The sequence below is a fragment of the Rhincodon typus genome, chromosome 31 (assembly GCF_021869965.1).
Source record: "Rhincodon typus isolate 14 chromosome 31, sRhiTyp1.1, whole genome shotgun sequence".
Lineage (NCBI taxonomy): Eukaryota > Metazoa > Chordata > Chondrichthyes > Orectolobiformes > Rhincodontidae > Rhincodon > Rhincodon typus.
Genome location: NC_063362.1, coordinates 12,631,615 through 12,647,080, shown reverse-complemented (window position 1 = coordinate 12,647,080; position 15,466 = coordinate 12,631,615). Strand labels below are relative to the sequence as shown.

Sequence of the window (15,466 nt, the reverse complement as noted above, 5' to 3'; positions counted from 1 at the left end):
GAAACATGTCTGCAGTTCTTTGGTTTGATGACACTTTTAGTTATATTTTTGACTATCATTTGAATGTATAGTCTTAATCATTAAAGATCGGGCATCAGTTCTGACAAAGGGATGCTGGATTTGAAATGTTAGTTCCATTTTTCTCTGAACAAATGCTGCCAGACCTGCCTGCGTTTCTCCAACACTTAGTGTTTTTATTTAAATTATTTTTGAGTTTATTGAAGGAGCCTGATGATGAAGTAAGACATTTACACAGCCCATGGAGTAGGGGGACTTGATTTCAGTGCATTTCTGTCAGAGTCTTACATTGTTAACGAACCCTAGATTATATTGAGAAAATCTATGGAACTCCAACCATCTCTCTTTCCACCCCTACCACTGTACTTATCTGTGAAAGCAACATAAAACTATTGCACAAATGATCACTTTTCTTTAAATACAAGAACAAGACACTTTGAAAAAATGAAAAATTTGTACAGGTTTTAAATTACCTGAAATTTGCACAGAATGCTCAGGAAACCTTGGGTTCCAAGGTATCCTAGCCAAAAATCACTTGTCTAAGGTAACCATATAAACTACACAGAGTTCCTTTCCCAGATCACCATGTGACAGCCCCTACTGGAGAGAACATGGATGGCAAGAGGAGTTCATAGCTGTTGTACTCTCATACCAACTGTAACAAACAGATTCTGGTACTGGTGAGTCCCTTAAAATTTGTTTAAATAGGGCAAATTATGAAATTAGTGACTTGCAGACCATTGAGTGCTTGAGGTTGAGGTGCAAGGGGTGCCCTGCACGGCACTGCTGTGGAAGTCAGGACCTTTGGGAGAAGGTACATGGAAGAAAAGCGCAATAAAAATAGCATGATAAGAAAACAAATTAAATGAATTGAGACATGGTTCTTGTTAAAGTATTCTTAAATAAGCAACAAAAAGTGGTAATTGTCTAATGCTGGTATAGTCTAGATCTCTGAGCTTGTTAAAATCATACACCGTGCCATATTACATTAGGCCTAATGCAATAAATCTGTCCAGCTCTATTGAACCCAAGAATACAATTCATTAAACTAGTTATAAATCCAATTGACTACAGTCACATACCTCAAAATGCAACACGCCGCACCCCGCCCCAGCCCTGCTGAGTGACATCCTCTGACAATAAAGGTACCCCTGTTCCTGCATAGATTGCACTCCATGTGAGCACTTATGACATTCTGTGCTGTGGCCAAGTAAGTGGGGAAAATAAATTTTAAATGGTAGATTAATCCAAATCATGTATAAGAGGAAATCAAGGAAATTCTTCAAACTGTAGTCTCTTGCCCAGACCTTACCAACTGCTCTATCTGTCATCTTGTTGGTAATGAGGGCCTCTCTAAACTAGCTTTCTCCAGTCTCCTCAGGTAAATTCCCTACCATGCTGCCCAGGTTTTCTGATGACCATCAGTAATACAAACCAAACTAGTGTGAGGTCAACGCTCTGCATTCCCGAACCATTTACCCTGGGGTATGCTAAGGAGCACACTGATCTTCGCAGTCATATCGCCTGTTCCAGCTGCAGCTCTGTTGGCAGAACTAACACATTAAATAGCATCATGACTGATCCAATATTCCTCACATCCACTTTCCTGTCCTTTCCTTGTAAGCTTTGATTCCCCTACTGATTAAGAATTTATCTATCTATCTATCTATCAAGGGTTCATAATCTCCTTAGAACCTTAAGCAGGTAATTCAGCTGACTCAGTACAGTGCTGAGGGAGTGCTGCAATTTTGAGAAAATCATCTTTTGGTGAGATATTAAGTCGAGGCCCATCTATCCTCTCAGCTGGGTGTAAATGATCCCATGTCATTATTTTGATGAAAAGCAGTGGAGTCTTCCTCAGTGTACCTAGTGAGAAACCCACCTCACCGTTTATCAAAAGCATAAAAGTTGTAGTGAGATGCTGCCAAAATCAAGATAGCTGGACTTCTTGTCCAATTCCACCACAAATCCCACTGTAGCTTCACACCCCAATGAGGTTCTGCATAAAGTGTCTCTCTCTTTCTCACTCATTGTTGAAAGAAAGTCACCACATCCATTAAAAAATGGAGAAATAAATCTGATCAATCAGACCATCTTTGTGTGAGCACGAACTGTATGGTCCTATAATTCACTGAGCTTACAACCTTTCATAAAATAAACTTCTGTTTTTTTTTATGACATGACAAAGTGTGAACAAGGAGGTTCAAAATGAGTTCAAAATGTTTCACATTCAGTTAAACTGACGCTGAAGGAATCATCAGTTATCAATCTGTTGGAGGGTTGCAAGACTTTACAATTCCTTGCCATAAAGAACTATGGGGGCAAAGATCTTGTGTCAGTTTAAGACTGAGATAGATAGATAGATAGATAAATTCTTAATCAGTAGGGGAATCAAAGCTTACAAGGAAAGGACAGGAAAGTGGATGTGAGGAATGTTGGATCAGTCATGATGCTATTGAATGGTGCAGAAGGCTCGAGGAGAGTGGCCTTTCTTGCTCCTATTTCTTCTGGTTTTATGGTCTTATAAGCAAAAGCCACAGTTGAACAGGAAGCTGGAAACTCCTCCAATGAATCTGTAAAATGCAGAATCTCTAATTACACTTCTCAACTGCCAGAGTTATCACTACTGGAATCTTCTAACAACTGCAACATTTCACTGTGTCTACTCCTCATGGTCAAATCAAAGACAGATCGGCATATATTTTCAACTTTGTTTCTCCTTCTCATTTCTAATCTGTAATTATGTATTGCATTTTATTTTTCCTCATGTTTTAATAGCTAATAAACTTTAAGTGTATCAGAAAAAGCCTGATTAAATTAGCTCCCTTTAAAACATAAATGTGTTGGAATTAGGAAAGATATACATCCACAAGGGAAGGGATTTTTTGTATTTAGTTAATCTTACTGTGACTTAGACTTGAATGAAGAATGGAAGCCAGTTCCTCCCTCCTCACCACCATGATAAACTAAGGAACCTCTTTCGGCAACTCGTTATAATAAACTTCAACCCAAAACATTCTCACTCAGAGTTGAGAGTGCTACTGACGTTGAGCTGAAGCTCGGAGAGCTTACTGTGTTCCTTTAGGCTGTTAAAGTTTTGCTTTTTTCTCCTTGGGGACTTCAGTGGTGGTTGTATGCATAGACCTCAGACGCTAGTCGCTGTTTCTTAAACCACATTGCAATGACCTTTAATGCACAATGGGTAATGATACACAGTAGTTGGCTCTGGAGTTGTAGTTGCTGAGTGTTTGTTGTGTTTGTTTGTATCTGCTTGTTGTGTGATTGCTATGATTACTATTTTATTCAGGCTAGATCATCCAAAGAGAGGAAATTGAAATTTGTACATTTTACTATCATTCTTTCCTGTTTGTCTTGTTTAGTGCAGGAAATGTTTGTTTGGATTCTGCTAACGTGTCTTTCAGTTTTGATAGGTAGCACTTCCTCTGGCAGGCAAAGGGCAAGGAAAGGAGAGGCACAGTTAGGAATAGAGTGGAAGAAAAGTTCTATAGTGATGATATACATCCAGACAAAGCATGAGATACATGATCACTTGTTTAAAATAAGAGCTGATCTGTGAGCTTTGGTTTAGAGTTTGGTTGTAGTACATTCAGTTACATTGTGTTTCAGTGGCTGTGGGGGTAACGGCTCTTTAGTGCTGGCAGTGCTGTTGTGAAGAGCAGAGAGAAAATCTGAAAATAATACTGGAAATGCTTAGCCAGTCAGGCAGCATCCAGTGAAGGAAGGAAAACAGAGGAGTTAACATTTCAGCTCTGGACATTTTGTTGAAAGATTTTTGATAAATTGCTAAATTGTTTGCTTTCTTCACATTAACTAACCAATTCGGCATTTCCAATATATTTTGTTTTTGTTTTAGGTGTACAACATTTGCACAATTTTGCTTCTTGAAGAGCAGGAATGCAGATTGCTAACCCATTTAAAATATTTTTGTGGAGACACATTCTGATGTGGTAATTGAGTTCTGCTGGCACCCTCTTATGTTATGGGCCCTCTGAGAATCTGGCATGCACAGCTACAATAAACAAAGGAACAGGAGATGCCTATTCAGATCCTTAAGCCTAAACCACTATTCAATTAATTTCTTGTTGATTTTTACTTGAATGTATTGACCCAGTTTTGGTCCATATCCCTAGATGCCGTCACTCAACAAAATGCCATCCATTCCAGTCTTGAAAGCTTCAATTGTACCAGCATTCACACCTTTTGGAGGAAAGAATTTCGGATTACCTTTGTATGAAGATGCTTCACGATTTTGCTCCAGAATGGAATAGCTCTGATTTTATGTTTATTTTCACATGTTCTATCCCTTTCGAGAGGAAGTTGTTTCTCTCTACCTCCCCTGTGGAATTCTTTCAACATTTCAAACCCTTCGGTTTTCCATACACAAATATATAGAAGTCTAATTTACTTTCTAATTTATTTAAATCTTAAGTGCTGTTTGGTTGTGTGCATGTGTTACATACTTGTGTGCAGGTTTTGATGGAACTATTTGTGCTTTGTGTGTGGGCATGTGCGTGTATTTGCAGGTCTGCAGATGTGTTTGTACATGTGTTGCATTTATTTGTATGATTGTGTGTCTATTTTTGTGTGTGGTTATGTCCCACCATTGTACAAGTGTGTGACAAACCTAGGCAATATACTTGTCCAGTTGAAAAATGCAAGGCAAATAGGCGGCCTTAGTATTTACTATAAAAGTTGATTTATTGCTACTTTGGAGGCTCAGTTGCCACTATCTGCTTCAGGTTCAATACTCGGCAATATAACTGCCTTGTGTGTTGAAGTGCCTTTGAAGTCTCCAATTCTGCGCAGCAGGGCAATGATTGATTGTGAGTATCTTGCTACTTTTCTAGATGAGAGGATTGAGCAGCTGCCCAGTTATTGGACTAGCTTTCCAATTCTGTGCTACCAGAATGGACCTCATCTGCTTGAAGCTCAAGGTCATAAAAATGACCAGTTGCATTTCTACTGGTGTTAGAGAGCAGGCTAAAAATCTCAATGAAAGTTTAACCAATTGAATGATCATCGAATTCAGGCCATAATCTGAGTTCGATAATCTTTGTTTGGGAAGGAGTAAGGGTGCTACAATTGGAATCAGAATGGGAGAGTGTAGATAATCTTTACTCTATAACTCATTCCACATCTGTCCTGGAAGTATTTCATGGGTAATGTAGAACCAACCTTTATTGTATCCAATTCCAGGAACCCATTCCAGGCTGTACCTCTGCAAGGAAGGAGCAAATTACTACAGATGCTGGAATCTGTAACAAAAACAAAAATGCTAGAAATCACAGCAGGACAGGCAGCATCCATGGAGAGAGAGCAAGTTGATGTTTTGAGTCTAGATGACCCTTCATTATTGCTTGTATCTCTGCAAGGAAGTGTTTGATGGGACAGAATAGGGTAAGATTAAGACCGTATCTGATCTATGCTGGGAAAGTTTGATGGGACAATTTAATGGAAGCTTTAGTACGTGTCTAACTCACATGTGTCTTGGGAATGATTGTTGAACAGTAATGCTACTCTGGTCCAGAGATATAGTTACCTCTCTGAATTTTTAAAACCAACTGCAATTCAAAGTGAAGTTTAGTTTCTGTTCTGTTGTAGAAACACTGTCTTAGTCATCTTGTTTTTAAAACATAGAAACAGAAACTAGGAACACGAGTGAGCAATTAAGCCCTTTGAACCTGCCCCAGGCTGATCGTCCAACTCAGTACTCTGATCCCGCAGTTCCCCCCTAATCTTTGGTCCCTTTAGCACCAAGTGCTATATCCAACTCTTTCTTTAAATCATTTAATGTTTTACTCAATGAGCCCGATTGCTTTCTGTGGTAGCAAATTCCACAGGGTTCACCACTCTCTGGGTGAAGAAATTTCTCTTCATCTTAGTCCTAAATGGTTTAGTCCATACCTTTTTTGTCTGTGACCTTTGGCTCTGGGCTGACTCTGAAGCCAGAGATTTGCAGTAGCTTTTGACAGTGTACAGTTTCAGGCTGCTTTGTGTTGCTATTTCAATGGAAATTGTATGCTTTAGTGGAAACCAAGTCTCTAGAAACTGTGCCAAACACAGTTAAGGGATTAACATTGTCATATGGAGACAGAGAAGGTCAGCAGCTAAAAATAGCCAAAGTTGCACCAAGTGATTTATTGCTGGTGATTTAATTGGATGAATGTGGAGAGGGCAAGGGGATTCTGAAGTAAGAAAAATATAAGCTGTCTTTGATATGACGAAAGATGTTTTGGCCAGAGCAGGTTGGACTGTAATTGGAAACATCACAGTTTTGAAATTATTCATATTTTCCTAAAATGGCTAGTAGCTAGAAAGCTAGTAAGACTGAAAATGTCACCTAATCTCCTGTCTTCAACCTCCAACATGAAGGTGACCAGTCTGGCTTTCTGTCTTGTTCAGCCAAGCCTGTAATTACACTTGTTCTGCACATTCAGCATATGAAAAGGCCATTTGGCCCACGGTGCCCTGCCGGGACTTCGGCAGAGCTCGCAAAATAGTCCCATTCCACGCTTCTTTCCCTAGACCCCTTGAGAGTTTACCTTGTTTGTATTTGTCCATGAAATGTAGGTGTCACTGACAAGGCCAACATTACATCCAATTACCTTTCCATTGCACCATCATCTCCTCCTATTCATATGCCCAGTTACATTTTAAAAATTAGTTTAGGAATGTAGAAACAGGAGTAGGCCATCCAACCCCGCAATGTACTTCGCCATTCCAGATCATGACTGATGATCTACATCAACGCCACATTCCCACGCTATTCCCATATCCCTTAAAGGCATTAGTAACTGCAAATCTATCAATTTCTGCCTTGAACTAGCGTAATTACTGAGCTTCCACAGCACTTGGAGTAGAGAATTCCAAATATTCACTACAGTGAGTGAAGAGGTTCCTTCTCATCTCAGTCTTAACTAGCTTGCCTTTATAGAGTCAGACCCTTTGGTCTAAATCATCCATGCCACCAGATATCCTAAATTAATCTAGTCCCAGTTTAATTCTGAAAGTGTTTACTTCTGCAACTCCCCTGTCTATCCCTTTGAGTTTCCAGTGTTCTACACAACTAAAGTAACATCTCTTTGCTGCTGAAATCAAATTATCTTGCAAGGTGTGGAGCTGGAGGAACACAGCAGGCCAGGCAGCATCAGAGGAGCAGGAAGGCTGACGTTTCAGGTTGGGACCCTTCTTCAGAAAATTGAGACTAATGTACCATTTGACTTCCTATTTGCTTGTTGACAGAGTCACCTTTCATCACCCTTTCAGTCAATGCATTCCAGATCATACCTGAAATATCTCCACAGAGGCTGGTATGCTGTCACCAAGTCACCCTTTATTAACACATGCATAGTACTTGACACTGATCCAGCTCCCTCAGAGCCAGCTGTCAGAGTGAACAGGATCTCTGAGACTCCTGTTTCTATCTGTCAGCCAGGGCTCCCTGATTGAGGTTGCTAACCTGGCCCAGTCAGCAAACTCATATTCTATGAGGTCCACCTGGTTGACCTTGTTATAATCACTATATCCCTCTGGGAGCAGACCTGTTTTTTTTTCTTGTAGCGTCTCCTGCAGCGTTTTTACACCAAGTCCAGTTCCTCTGACTCAGCCTCAGCCTCAGATAAGGGCAGTGTGTACCAGACCATAGGCCAACTCTTGCACCTGCAGCATCTTGGAAGAAATTCATCCTCTCCTTCAGGCGATGAAAGCGCTGTGTCCATCTCAGACTCTGAGGTTTCTTCGACGCTAAACGGAGTGGGAGAACCCACGGATTCCGACAGCCTTTGTGGCTGTTCTGAGGTGCCAGCTACGTTTTGCTCCTGCCCCATTTGTGAGTTTACAGCTTTCATGCGGTCCATGTGCTTATTCAGGACCGCCTCTCGTATCAGGACTGCCTCTCCTACCTGAACTTTGTACATTATGGGACCTGACCTCACCTCGACCATGTCTCTTACCCATGCAGGGCCATTCCCGTGGTTCCTACACCAAACTTTGTCCCATGAAGTAAACTGGCTCTCTCGCTGAGAGGAGTTTTGTATCCGGTATTGGTGTTCCTGATTCCTTTTCACCCTTCTCCACCCCCAGTCTGGGAAGATCAGATTTAACCTGGTGCGGAGTCTTCTCCCTATTTGCAACTCTGCTGGAGCTGTCCCTGTAGTTGCATGAAGGGTGGTTAATAATCAAATAGGAACTGGAATAGTTTGGTAAAAAGTGAAGCTGTAGGCTGTTTGTTGAAGCCTGCCTTCAAAGTTTGGACTGCTCTTTCTGCCAAACCATTGGACAATGGATGGTATGGAGCTGTCCTTATATGCCGAATACCATTCGACTTTAGGAAATACTGAATTCCCTGCTGGTAAATTCCCTGATGGCCCTTTGTCTGTGACCAATACTTCTGGGAGCCCCTGTATTGCAAAAGATGCTCACAGCTTTTCTATCACCGTCCTTGCGTTTGACAAATGAACTCTATTCATGTCCGACCACTTTGAGAGGGTGTCCACAATGACTGAGAACATTGAGCTCATGAAAGGACCTGCATAGTCAACCTGTAACTGAGTCCAGGGTTAACCAGGCCATTCCCACAAATGTAGGGGAGCTGGTGGTTTTGTCCTTGTTGGCACACAGGGCACTGCCCCACAAATGTGGGTATGTCTACATATAATCCTGCCCACCAGATATAACTTCTCGCCAACATCTTAATTTTGAACACCTCTGGAAGTCCCTGGTGGAATTCAGTCAATACCTTTGATCAGGACAATCACTCTTGCTCCCCATAATAAAATGCCATCCTCTACCGTGGCGTGGCCTCACTGGGTCCAGAAAGGTTTCAGCTCTGGTTGTCATGGCCCTTTTATTTCCCTCATCACTGCCAGCTGTTTTAGTTTTGCCTGGACCAGATCTTTTTTGCATCCACAGTCTGATATTGTCAGCGATGACTGGAAGTCCATCTAGACAGTTTAAAACCAGAACAGAATCTTCCAGTGGCGGCATCCCCGGTGGCTCAATGCATCTGCGTTTGCTACTCGGCCTCCTGGACGATGTTCCAACTTGTAATTGTGTGCCTTAAAATGAGAGCCCATCGCTGAATTCAGTCTGAAGCTCTGGGCAGTACAACCTGTCCTCTTTGAGTAGCCCTAGCAGGGGTTTGTGGTTTGTTACTAATACAAATTTATGTCCATAAAGGTATTGATGGAACTTACTCACAGCAAAGCTTCCTCCTCTATTTGCGCTCTATATCAGCCAAAGTCCAGGAATCATATGTTATCGGGTCTTCCTTTCCACTGGACCATCTGTGAGCCAACACTACCCCAATACCGTACGGGTAGACAATGCATGTCAGCACCAGATCTCACTTGGGATCATTGTGTGCCAGCACCTTAGACAATGATAGCTTCCTCTTCACTTCCATAAAGGCTCTCTGTGTCTAGGCTATGAGACCGTTTCCAAGGCTGACCTTTTCTCGGTAGCAGATGTAAGGGTCCCGGGGTGGGGTCCAGGTTACATACGACATTTCTGTAATAATTCACCAATCCAAGTAAAAACTTAAGCTCTAGTACAGACGTGGGAGCTGGGCACCTTTGATTGCCCTCACTTTATATTCCAATGGGTTTAACCTGGTTTTGTCGACTCCGTAGCCCATGTAGGGTGCCTGGAACACACATTTTTCCCTTCTAAAGCATGCGCCTGCCTTGGAGAAACATCTAAAGACTATATCCAAGTTCTGTAAGTACTCTTTTTTGGTCTTCTCTGTTATTAGTTCATCATCCAGATAATCCAGACCTGGGGTAGACCTTGTAAAATATTCTCCGTCGTCCCCTGGAAAATGGCACAGGCTGTCTATACAAACCCTTATGGGTAATAGTTGTAGCATATTTTTGGGAATCCTTATTTAACCACAATTGCAGGTATGTGCCAACTTCGTGAAGGACAAACCCCACGCCAGCTTTCTGTATAAGTCCTCTATGTGAGGGATTGGGTATTTATCCAGCTGTGAGAAGCAGTTTACCATTTGTTTAAAATGCCCACAAAAGTGAACCAACCCATCAGGCTTCACAATTGGTACGACCAGTGCTGCCCATTCCATAAACTATACTGGTTTGATGATTCCTATGCTTTCCAGACTCCTGATTTCTGCCTCTACTTTTGCCTGTAAGGCTAATGGTACCGTGCAGGCCTTGCAGAATCATGGAATTGCTGTAGTCCATGTAGGGTGCCTAGAACGCACATTTTTCCCTTCTAAAGCGTGCGCCTGCTCCTGTTTATATCTGTCAGCCAGGGCTCCCTAATGGGAACAGATTAACAGCCCTAGTCAGAGAACTTGTTTTCTATGAGGTCCACCTGGCTGATCTCGTTACAATCACTGCACCACCAACTTGATGTATAAAAGATAATCACATCTCCCATCCCACCAAATCTGTGCCCTCTCCTTACCAACATTTCCATCAGTGTAGAATCTTTCTCCACTAAATTCTTGCTGTGTTAAAATCAAAATTCACCCTGTTATTGCCACCAGTCAAATGTATGCTTCCTCACGGACTTGAGACTTCTGAACTATCACCTTCAATTCTTCCATTTTACATTTTAGTCTGTTGGCTTTTGAACATTAAACTCAGTGTACTCAACTGGTATGTGAGAACAGATTTATGAAGAACTGCCAGCTGTCTCCATGTTAACATTATCTCTACGATTGTTAGGGAATGTATGCTGTTACTGATGAGTTTGTTATTCCATTAGATAATAGGATCCAAAGGTATTTACTGGCTTTCACAGGAATTCTATTACTATCAATAAATACACATATATAATGTCAACTATTATTAATAGTAATTTCTCATATCCTGAATATAAGGTAGAATGAATTGCCAGAGAATTCACTGCATCATACGTTTTGAACTCAGTGGGATCAGCTGGCCCAAGACTTGTCAAATTCTGAAGAACCCATTAGAACACAACTCTCTCTGTACCTCTCTTTCACTCTGGCGTTGTGAGAATCCACCATATGTTTCAATGTATTACCTCATTCAAGTAGCTGCACTGCTTTTTTTTTTAACAAAAATAACTCCATAAATTGTGTTTTAACAAGGCTGAGCTAACAGTTTGATTGCGTTTTCTTATTAGATAAAAGATTATCTGACTGGAATCCTCTTAACTGAACATAAATCTCGTATTTTGCTCGATAATGCTCCCATGAAGCACTTTGGGATGTTCTATTATGTTAAAAATGCTATATAAATATAGATTGTTGTTATTGCAAAACAAAGTTAGTAATTTTAAAAAAGTTCCTTACAAGATATTCTTACCTCCTGCACTGCCTTTCACAACTCTTGCCAACGCAAACTTCTCAGGAAGTCGAAATAAAGGTTAAAAAAAGTGACCAATTTGAAGAAAAACTCTAGGAAACTCTTCCCATTTCCTTCTGGTAATTAAGCAAATTTCAGAAGAATTAAGTTTAGCCACCACTGGGCTAATTACTAATTAATAAAGCCCTCTAACCCCCTCTTCTCTTAGGGATGTCTCAACTTTCCGTAAGGAGCTGCTCTGTAATTTTAGTTCATCTTCTTCTATTCTTTGCAACCTTGACAATGTCTTGAACATGTGGAGTTGAACCTTCACTCTCATGTTGCATGACGGGTTTTTTGCCATTGGCTCTGGTAGGGCCTTGACCTTTCTCACTTGAGACCTTTTACACTTGAGGGTCATAGTGCATTTTCGTCCTTCACCCAAGTTATTCAGTAAGTAAGTGTCTTATGAAAAAACTGAAATGGTAACTGCAATTTGTCTGATTTTGCAGTTGTGTTTTTTACAATAAGCCATTGCAATATGTACAACTGAGGTACTGGCAAACGATTTTCAGCTTCGAATCTGAACTAAGAGAGGTATTGAAAGGGGGAAAACTAGACAGGGTGTTAATAGGAATAGGACAAGAAAGGAGGCCAGTAGAACTCACAGTGGAGGTAAAAGGAGATGACAGAGTTCTCTCGGGTTTCGTGCTTGCAATGTAGGGAAGCAGCAAGCTCAAATATTGAGGTCGGTTAGAAATATAGGGAAGCAAACTGAGGCAGGTGAAATCAGCATCGCAGACTGAAGTTGGTAATGGGGCGGCACAGTGGCTCATTGGTTAGCACTGCTGCCTCACAGCGCCAGGGGCCTTGGTTCAATCCCTCCTCGAGCGACTGTCCGTGTGGAGTTTGCACATTCTCCCCGTGTCTGCGTGGGTTTCCTCTGGGTGCTCCGGTTTCCTCCCACAGTCCAAAGATGTGCAGGCTAGGTGAATTGGCCATGCTAAATTGTCCATAGTGTTCAAGGATGTGTAGATTAGGTGGGTTATAGGGGAATGTGTCTGGGTGGGATGCTCGGAGAGTCGGTGTGGACTTGTTGGGCCGAAGGGCCTGTTTCCACACTGTAGGGATTCTATGAATTTGTGACCCAAATGGAGAAATTGTTACAGGTCAATGATAAAAGAAAAGATAATTTACAGAAACCAGCCTGTTTTCATCAAGTTTATGCCAAGTGGGTGCTGTTCACATTTGCCTTTTTTGATTAATGGGAGATCTCTCTCTCTCTCTCTCTCTCCCTCTTTCTCTCTGCCTTACAGCCATTTGTAGTTATGGTGTATGCTTTAATGGTGGCAAGTGTATTGAAGGAATGTCGTTGTTGTGCCACTGCCCACAGGGATTCCAAGGACCTCGTTGCCAATATGGTGAGTAGCCATTTAATATTTGGGTTTCTCTTCACATGTTAGATTTGTAGGTTGTTTTTGTGTAAATTTTATTTTGATATGACTTTGGGAATGAGGGTAAGGGAGAGAATTTACTGAAGATAGTACCTTAAAATTTTAAACTAGGTTGAAAATTATGGACCAGTGGATAGCTCTTTGCTAGCTGTAAGAGACGGATATTACATACAATTAGTTGACTGTTTCAAGCAACTCAGTAATCATCATGTCTGGACTGTGAGCTATTAGTCATTGGAATGTTAAAATAAGAACAGAAGTCAGCCATTTGGCCCCTCTGGCCTGTTTCATAATTCAATTAGACTATGGTCGACCTGAATCTTAACTCCATTTATCTGTTTCAATTCTATAAGCTGGAGCAAATCGTTTCCGGTCTTAGTTTTGAAAATTTCAGGTGGCACCTTCCCCACTCTCCTCTCATCACTTCCTGTTGCTTCAAAAGCTCTTTGAGGGAGAAAGTTCCAGATTTCAATCCACTTTGGGATGTATGTGAAGAACTGCTCCCTGACATTACCCCAAATGACAAAACTTGAATGCTAAGATTACGCTTCCATGTTTTAAACTGCCACTGCTGCTTTGTCTTTTGTACAAGTTACCACTTTCTTACTGGGATAGGGAGAAGTGCATTCATTTTCCCTTGATTGTAGATGTTTCAGGATGGAAATAACTGAAATCCCAATAGCGTGAGAATGGAAGGGATTGAGGGTCAATATTATCCAGATGTGTTCTGAGTGGAACATCACTTCTGAAATTCAATCCTTGCTCTTTTATCATTTAAATAAACAAGTTTCTAGTTAAATGCCTACACTTTTTTTATATGGCAGATACCATATACTTCGGAAGTTTTCTTTGTGGAGCTGTTTTTTTTCCAGGTTTTGTAAGTGATTTATTTTTTCTGACAGTTTTTAATTCTGAGGATACCGAAGCAAGGTCATCATTTATTGAGTAAGAAGGAACTGAAGGTATTGGAGATGCTGTGTGACCTTTGATGTTAATTCAGACTTGGTGGATCTCCATGACTCAAGGTTGAAGTTACTGTTCTGAGGAAGGGTCACCGGACCCGAAACGTTAACTCTGTTTTCTCCTTCACAGATGCTGCCAGACCTGCTGAGCTTTTCCAGCAACTTTGTTTTTGTTCCTGATTTACAAGCATCCGCAGCTCTTTTGGTTTTTATTGAAGTTACAGTATTGGCTTTTTAAAAGGCCAGAGACCTATTTTGGGCAGCGTTAAAACTCATGGCCCCAGAGGTCATCTCAGGATCTCAATTTCTCTGTGATGGTTAAAATCAAAAGAACTGTGGATGTTCTGAGGAAGGGTCACTAGACCCAAAACGTTAACTCTGATTTTCTCTCCACAGATGCTGCCAGACCTGCTGAGCTTTTCCAGCAACTTCTGTTTTTGTTCCTGATTCAGTTTTGAATTTTGAAGGGTCTAGCAGGGGAGACGGAGCGGTGTACATGTTTCTTGCCAACTAATGGCTGCTTAGGCTCCTTGTTAAGGGACATGTCCTTGTCGTTGTGGCACTACAACCTCTAGTGATGTTGAGGTAAGCCTGAACAGCAGATGGATTCTCTTTGGGGAGGGTCAAGTGAGTTTCTTTACTGTTGATATTTATGTAAATGAATGGGGCCAACTCATTCCGACAAGGGCAGCTCCAAACCTTGTCCTGTTTGATTGTTTTTCATCCTGTTTGACCTTTGGCGAGCTGATGAGATGCCTGCTTTGATTGGCAGGAGAGCAACAGCCTCCAAGATGGCTGCTATCCGCCATTGCTACTGTGACTGTTGTCAGACGTGTAGCTTCCGCCTCCTGGAGGCATTCGGCATCACTAACTGGGCACTGAACTCACCTCCTGGCTAATTAGGACATTTGCATTGAAAAGTTGTTGCGACACAGCTGAAGTGAAATTCATCCAGGCTTTTTGTTCCCAAAGCCACTTTGAAAATCCATCCCTGGTGTCTTGATCATAAAGAGCAGGAGGGTCTTGTTTTCAATCCATGCCCCCTGCTGGATTGCCTGACTTGAGCTTGAACATCTAAAGGACACTACAGCTATCTGCAGCACCCCTGGACTATCCTGCCTAACTCATTATCGATAGAATTTATGTTCACGATCCTATCCTCCCATTTCACTATCATTGAAACAGCCTGTCTAACTGGCTTGTTTACAGTATCACCACATGTTAAGAACTTTACCTATATCCCTGCCAAGTCCAGCATCATCTGAACCAGTTCAGCCAAGCCCAGGAGAAGCTATGTTCAGCCTACAATGATCCACCCATTCTGCTGCCATGGCACTGCTGTACTACAAAATGAAGTAGCCTCAATAATCATCACCCCCTCACTAGAAACAATATTTCATTGGCAGTTAAATAAAAGTGTGTAATTAGTAGTGCCCACCTTCTCCTGAGGAGTTCAGCCATTTTCTGAGAATTACATCCCAACAATGTAACAGAAATTAAAGAGAACTCAGTAATGGTCAGCTGACAATCTCTGCTGGAGAAAAAAATAATTTGGTACACTCAGAAAGCGGAAGTAGGCACAAGACACACTGTCAGCCAGTAACATAAGACATATTGTAACTAAACCAGTTAGTAACATAAGACATATTGTAACTAAACCAGCTGGTAACATAAGACATGCCATAACTAAACATAACACCTGTAAAGTAAGGCACACTATAGCATACAAATCTATCAG

At 41.4% G+C, this 15,466-nt stretch overlaps 1 protein-coding gene across 1 annotated transcript in view; it reads left to right on the top strand.

Moving 5' to 3' along the window:
- The window catches only part of LOC109935092 (multiple epidermal growth factor-like domains protein 6), a 407,878-nt gene that overhangs the window by 46,517 nt on the left and 345,895 nt on the right, over positions 1–15,466 (top strand). The window contains exon 4 of the mRNA XM_048615100.1: positions 12,629–12,733. Coding sequence (XP_048471057.1) covers positions 12,629–12,733 — 105 coding nt within the window. The remainder of the gene's footprint in view (positions 1–12,628; positions 12,734–15,466) is intronic.